The sequence below is a fragment of the Ipomoea nil genome, unplaced genomic scaffold (assembly GCF_001879475.1).
Source record: "Ipomoea nil cultivar Tokyo-kokei standard unplaced genomic scaffold, Asagao_1.1 scaffold2647, whole genome shotgun sequence".
NCBI classification, from domain to species: Eukaryota; Viridiplantae; Streptophyta; class Magnoliopsida; order Solanales; family Convolvulaceae; genus Ipomoea; species Ipomoea nil.
Window position 1 is genome coordinate 1,408,899 of NW_017619075.1, and position 7,598 is coordinate 1,416,496.

Consider the following 7,598-nt stretch of genomic DNA (forward strand, 5'->3'; position numbering starts at 1 on the left):
CATTTATTTTCATGCAATAGGTTTATCTTTGATAGTAACTAAAAATATTACTCATTGTGTTCCATTTTATCTGTTATACTTATTATTCATTGGTCAAACCAATTCTTTTATTTTTTTTATTTATTTTCTTTAGTATTTCTTACTTATTTTTAAATTTGATTTTTTGTGTTTAATAGTAATTTTAGTATAGTTTCTAAATATATAAATTTTGTATACTAATACTAAATTTAATATTATGAAAAATTGAATTAAAAATAACTTCAGTCAAGCTTCGTTAATTGAACCAGACACATAAAATGGTACGAAGGGAGTACATCATACACAACATGAACTCGTAGCAACATTATATTTCACGACCAATCATGTCTAGCTAGCGTCTATGCTTTCCAATTTTCCATTAGCCGAGCCAAAACATAATTAATTAATCACTTGGTGTAATTCTCATATATTTTGATGGTGAATCAAATAATTTTCTAAACACACCATTATTTATCCCATTATTTATGGTATATATATATATATATATATATATATATATATATATATATATATTGCAGTGATGATTGATGAAATAAGGCTATTTGAGAAGAAAATTAAAGTATAGTTACAGCTTGACTACTAGTTAAGCAATGACCTCAGTTAACAAACATTCTCTATATTTGACTTTCAAACCTTCCTCACCATCTGAATGAATAACGTCACAACATTCACATTTGTCCATCTGAAACAATAACACCAAAGTACCAAAATATTAGATTACGTATTTATGCATGTTAGGTCGTGAGTCGTAACTCTAATAGTTTTGAAGAAAAAATGTAATAGATTTACATGTGCTAGTGAAATAAAAAACATTTGTTGATTTTTTTTTTCTTTAAAAAAGAGCTAACCTTAGGACGCTTTGTCGATGGCGAGTAAACTTCAATCGTCGAAACATAAGCAGCCGAATGGTTGCCGCTAGACGAACACGCCGGCAACCCTCTCTCCGACGATCGGAGATACGTCATAACCACCCCATCTTCCTTGGTTCGGTTCACCGTTTTAAGGAAGAAAACGTGTGGCGCTTCGCAAGGATCCTTAGAAGGAAGCCGAGTGTTGAACATGTAAAGCGGCAGGTGATGCTGATCCCCTGCCCATGGCTGGAACGTTTCGATCGGCATTTGTAGGTAACTCCGGCGATGAATCTTTTCATAAATGTGAATTGAGTATCCCCACGAAACGGAAACCGACCAGTTGCTTTGTCGGTGATAGCAAATGGTCTGCTGCAATATTCGGGTCTGGTCGTGTTCCGCCGATTTCACCAAATGCTTCGCCGATTGGAATCGGTCCATTGCCGGAAAGATGGGCTCTACCGCATCAAGATGATGAAGGGATAGCAGTGGAAATTTCGGATGGGACGACAGAAATCCAGACAGGTCCCCACGTAAATCAATCTAGTACAACCCATGAACCCAAAAACCATGGTCATAAGTCGTGATCAATGCGGTGAAAATGCAATTGTTATATCATAGATCAGGTTATTCAAAAATCATGTGTTAGTTTACTGTTAACACATTATGTACTAATAGTTAACAATTTCTGAACTTGTTAACAAATTGGAGACACATAACTTGTTAATTATAGACACATAATATGATAACTATTGATACATAAATTGTTAACTGCAAATACAAAATAGCAGGTTAATTGCAAACACATAAGATGTTAGTTAACATGTTATGTGTATGCACTTAACATATTTTGTACTTGCGGACAGTTAATAATTTATGTATTTGTAGTTATTATGTTATGTGTCTTCAATTTGTTTATATGTACATAAATGATTAACTGCAGGTACAGAATGTGTTAACTGCAAACACATAGGGAGTGTTTGGTAAATATCTGTTAGCTGATTGAGTTAGTGGTTAATAACATTAGCTGATTGTAGAAAAGTGTTTGGTAAATTAGTTGTTAGCTGTTAGCTGATAGCCGATTACATGCAAAATGACTTTTCTTATAAAGCTTATTGAAAAAGCAACTTTTTGAATTTTAGCATTTTGGAGCAATAAGCTGTTACAAAAAACTAATTAATCAAACACTTATCGTCCGTTTGGTTCCCTAGAAAATATTTGAAGGAAATGAAATTCAAATTCCATGGAAAACAATGCAAATTATCAGGAAAATATATTCCATTGTTTTGTTGGTGGAAAAGAAATTATGAATTCCATTATTTGGTTGGATTTGGAATGATAAGGAATTATGAATATAAAGACCAATATGCCCTTAAAAATAATAGTGATAGTGATAATAATTTTTTATTTTTTTTAAAACGAGTGATAATAATATATACATGTGTAATTAATAAACTTTGATGAGGGTAAAATAGTTCAATTGTGTTATACTTTCTTCCCAAATCATTTGGAAAACAAAATGTCAATCTTTTGCTCAGGTTTTGTTTTCCTTCACTTTCCGGAAGTCAAATTCCAATGGAAAATATTTTCTATCCAATCAAACAACATAAAACAATATTTTCCTCTACTTTTAGGAAAACCTTTTCCATGGAAAATGTTTACCATCCAACCAAACACCCCCTTATTAATTGTTTAGCTAATAGTGGTTAAATAAGCCAAATTTAACTGGTAACCTAACTATATTACCAAATAACGCCATAATCCTAGTGGGTACAAATGTATTGAACGTTGTACTGGTCAATCAAAACAATTTGTACTATCAAAGTGGGGGGTGGGGGGGTTTCTTGTGCGCAGTGAGTAAAGGTCTAGCCTCTGTGGTTCATGTTCAGTTGAGTTACCATGATTTACATCATCCTAAATGCCGTGTCGGGTCAGGGTGTACGAAGCCTTTAGGGTTAGGGTTCGGCCTAAAAAAAAAGGAAGAATAACAATTTGTACTAAATTGACTAGTCATGTTTCGTGGGGAAGTGGATCAGAGAAAGTATTGATAAGCAACAAAAAAAAAATAAAAAATCATTTCATTACAAATTTATAACAATATTGAACACTAAAATTTATAGTAATAGAATTATTCAAATAAAATATTTAAAAATATAATTACTAGTTACATAAAATAAAAAAATATTAATAATATATATACAAAATTATATTGATATAATGTTACTATGTTAGGCATAAAGCAAAGAGCTATTATTTACAATAACAATTTGCAACGTACTGCAAACAACAATAAGGTGCTACTGCTTGCAGCCCCAAATTACTGTTGTGAATAGTAGTTCGCTATTCGTAGTAGCTTGTTGTTAATAAAACGAAAATAAAAAATATATTATATGAATATAAACATAAAATGAATAAAAATCAAAATATACATGTATTTATATGAATATTATGAAACATATAGTAAAATTTGACGGTGATAGATGAAAAATTTGTTTTGTCTATGTATTTAGGGAAAAAAAGTTCTTGGAGAAAGTTTAGAAGTTAGGGAGAAAATTAAAGTTTGTAGAGAAAGTTTAGAAGTTAAGGTTAAAAGTTCGTAGAAAACAAAAATCAAAATATAGAAGCAATAATGAAGTAAAAGTAATATTATTTTGAATTTTTAGAAGAAGATTGTAAAGTTTAGGAGAGAGAAAAAATTGGTAAGGTAGGTATGAAGAAAATGCAAGATAATGAAGAAAAAATAATATATTGAATTTAGGTATAAAGTTTATAAAGTTTACTAGTTTTTTACGCGCATTGCGCGATTGGGATAATGCCCAATGTTTTTTTTTTTTTTTTAAATAAGTACTTTAAAGTATATTAAGGCAGGATTATATTAAAATTGTTCATGCATAGATAATTGAAGGTTGAATTTGCGTATTTAAATAGATAATTCTTCTCCCAAAGGTTGAGTCCCCAACCCCAAGGGCCCCCCACACTCCGACCCGACAGAGCATTGTGGGAAGTTGTAAATCATGGTGACTCAATGGTTCAACAGACAGGGCCAAATGCTGATACGCACAATGAATCTGCCCACTTTGGACATAATTCCCGCACTGCCGCCGCCGAGGTTCAAACCTTCGTCTCTTCTCCCAAATACTACCCACTAAACCATTGAGCTAAGCCCGTGCGGGTTAAATAGGTAATTCTAAGTTTACAAATGCAATATAATATAGTCAAGATTGATTATAATTGTCAATAAAATAATTGTATAAGTATAGTTGAAACCAAATACGGGACATAAGGGAGAACAAATAAAAATTAGGACATAAAATATTAAATATATACTAATATTGTTTGAGGAGATTCCGACATTAGGATTTGTGGTTAAGTTCTATTAAGACTTTAATATTAGAATTAGATTAATGGTGTAGTTATAATTCTATATTAGACTTTAATATTAGAATTAGACTAACGGTGAATTAACGGAAAAGTTAAATGCATAATCATATAATTAAGGATAAATTAGAAAATCTTAAAAGAAAAAATTAAAACCTGAACAATATGAATCATTCATTTGATTTAATAATTTGGCCGTCATTTTTTCTACCCAATGTTAATAATTAAATAAATTCGCTGGTCAAATCCGCTAACATTAACCGCTAACTGCTGATTGTCAAACAAGGACATTGCGAGATAGTTCTCACTTCAATTTGTTGTGTGATTTGAATACTCTCGTTGTCACAAAATCTCTCAAGTAGTTAATATGGTTGGCTTTATTAATTATATTTTTTCTTAATTTTTTCATGGTATTAATAAAATACTTGGTAAATAAATATATAGCATTATTTTGTATTATAACTTGGATATTTAATTAGAAATATAGTGCACAAAAAAGATAATTGATAATGTAGTGAATATAATCAATTGATGAATTTGAATGTAAAAATTTTTACATTTGAGAAAAATAAAGACAATATAACTAATGAAAATATTTCTTTTAATTAATTTATTGATAATTAATAAATTTTTTTTCACTGAATAAAGACATTGTAAGGATAATGTAGCGAATATAATCAATTAATAAATTTGAATATAAAGAATTTTTATATTGAAGAAAAATAAAGACAATATAACTAATACAATTATTTCTCTTATTTAATTTATTGATAATGAATAATTCTTTTTTTTTTTTTTGGAATAAAGGCTTTGTGGACACATAATTCTAAATTAAAGAAATGCATATGTATTATTTTTTGTTGTAACTACTAAATTATTATTTATATAATCTACTATACTAATAAGAGCCTAAGAGAGTTAGGCCTATAATGGGTAGAAAAAATGGCGGTCACAGATTTTAATCAAATGAATGGCTCAGATTAATTAAAAGATTGATCAAATTTAAATTTTACACTAAAATTTCCTAAAATACCCACACATTGTTACTAATTCCGTTAAAATTTTAAGAATTTCCGTTAGTTCACCGTTAACTTACTCATAGATTTCAATAAAAAAAAAAAAAAAAAGGTCTTAGGTTCACCGTTAACTACTAAATTATTATTTATATAATAATTTAATAAGAGTAAAATAGAGTACTAATTATGCCAACTTTGGACATAATTCCCGCACTGTCGCCGCCGAGGTTCAAACCTTGGTCTCTTCTCCCAAATACTACCCACAAAACCATTGAGCTAAGCCCGTGCGAGTTAAATAGGTAATTCTAAATTTACAAATGCAAGATAATATAGTCAAGATTAATTATAATTGTCAATAAAATAATTGTATAAGTATAGTTGAAACCAAATACGGGACATAAGGGATAACAAATAAAAATTAGGGCATAAAATATTAAATATATACAAATATTGTTACCGTTGAGACCTAAGACCTTTTTACTCTTATTAATTAGTACTCTATTTTACTCTTATTAAATTATTATATAAATAATAATTTAGTAGTTAACGGTGAACCTAAGACCTTTTTTTTTATTTTTTTTATTTTTTTTTTATTGAAATCTATGAGTAAGTTAACGGTGAACTAACGGCAATTCTTAAAATTTTAACGGAATTAGTAACAATGTGTGGGTATTTTAGGAAATTTTAGTGTAAAATTTAAATTTGATCAATCTTTTAATTAATCTGAGCCATTCATTTGATTAAAATCTGTGACCGCCATTTTTTCTACCCATTATAGGCCTAACTCTCTTAGGCTCTTATTAGTATAGTAGATAGTAGAAATAGGGAGAAAAAATACAGTTTAAATAGAGTGAGAAAACCTTCAAGCTGGTAAAAAAAAAAATTGAAATCTTGGGATTGATGGTTTGATTTCAACTATTTATATTTGAAAATGAAAAAATCTACAAAAGTCTTAAAATTAAAAAGTCTACACAAATTCATAACTTTTTGAATATCACATGACTTTTAAAGACTCTAACCATATTGCTTATTTTATACTCAGATTAATTCATGTTTGCACCAGTTTGGTGAAATTAAGTAGCAAAGCATTAGTACGTCATATGGATTATTTTGAACTCTTAGACTTAGATGAGATTGTACAACCACTATCCCAACCAAACTGGTTAAACAAAGAAATTAAAATTTGTACATGTATATATATATATATATATATATATATATATATATACAGTAATTAATTACCTGATGAATCCCCTTCAAGGGGGAAAAATTAACTCCAAGATCAGCTATGCAAAGCATGGTAATAAGATCGGCAGATGTGATGTGTGCATATCCCCTCAGGCAACTGTCCATGTCGTTGGACAAAGCTTCCGCCAGAGGGTAACTGAGAATGAAGCCGGCGCCGCCGAAGCCCTGGTTAAAAGAGAACCAGTAGTTGGACATCACAAACTCCGATTGACCCCCAAAGTAATAGTAATTTGTGTGATCATATTGCGCCAAAACATCAACCATATTCTCCACGAAGAACACAGAATCGTCGTCTCCCATCACCACCCACCTCACCCCCTCGTGCCTCTCCCTAAACACCTCCATTATCCCATGCACCATGCGCGCCATGATCGGGGCCACGTGCTTCGTCTCTTGGACCATCTGGTTTATATCGTCTGAGACTCTGTACGGCGGGGAAGACGGCGACCAAGGGAGGAGATCCCCGGTGGGCGCCACGTCGAGATAAAGGAAGCCGTGGGTGACGCCGGGCCGCCACCATGACTCGATGTAGGCCTTCCGGTGGTGCCATGCCTTCTCGGAGCCGATAAGGCCGAATAGTAGGTGGTTGATGTTGGTCGGAGATTCATTTTTTCTGCTCAACTCCGCCACCTCCGGCGATATCAGTACCCCTTCAGGAGGTGAATAAATGGGGTTTTTGAAGAGAAAAATGGAGGCCAAGTAGAGAACCACACCGGAAATCAGAACGGCCTTAAAAAGCTCAGCCCCCAAACACTTGTCATACCAAGAGGCAATATTCCCTCTCATTTCTGGAAATTTTAATTTGGACCAAAACGAAGAGCCAGTACGGGAAAATTTTAAAACTGATCGAAACTATAAAAAAGTTTCTTTTGAAAGCATAAAAAAGTTTGAGATAAGGGTTAAAAAAGTTAATTGCACACTTTTAATAAGTTTAAGGGTTCAATTGAATGTGTTTTTTTTTTTGTTAGTTTGAGAGCCTAATTACACCTTGATATATAGTTAGAAGGTTTATTTGACCCTTAAGAGTTGAAGTAAATTGCAAGCCTCTGGATATACTCAAAAGTCAAAA

General features: G+C 31.5%; 1 protein-coding gene across 1 annotated transcript; it reads right to left on the minus strand.

The window, feature by feature from the left end:
- Positions 1-581: 581 nt before the first annotated feature.
- LOC109154415 lies at positions 582-7,330 on the minus strand. The gene is made up of 3 exons (XM_019302213.1): positions 6,524-7,330; positions 888-1,430; positions 582-721 (listed from the first exon to the last, which is right to left on the minus strand). The coding sequence occupies exons 1-3, from the start codon at positions 7,313-7,315 to the stop codon at positions 623-625; spliced, it is 1,434 nt and encodes a 477-aa protein (XP_019157758.1). The 5' UTR covers positions 7,316-7,330; the 3' UTR covers positions 582-622.
- Between the last annotated feature and the right edge of the window lie 268 nt (positions 7,331-7,598).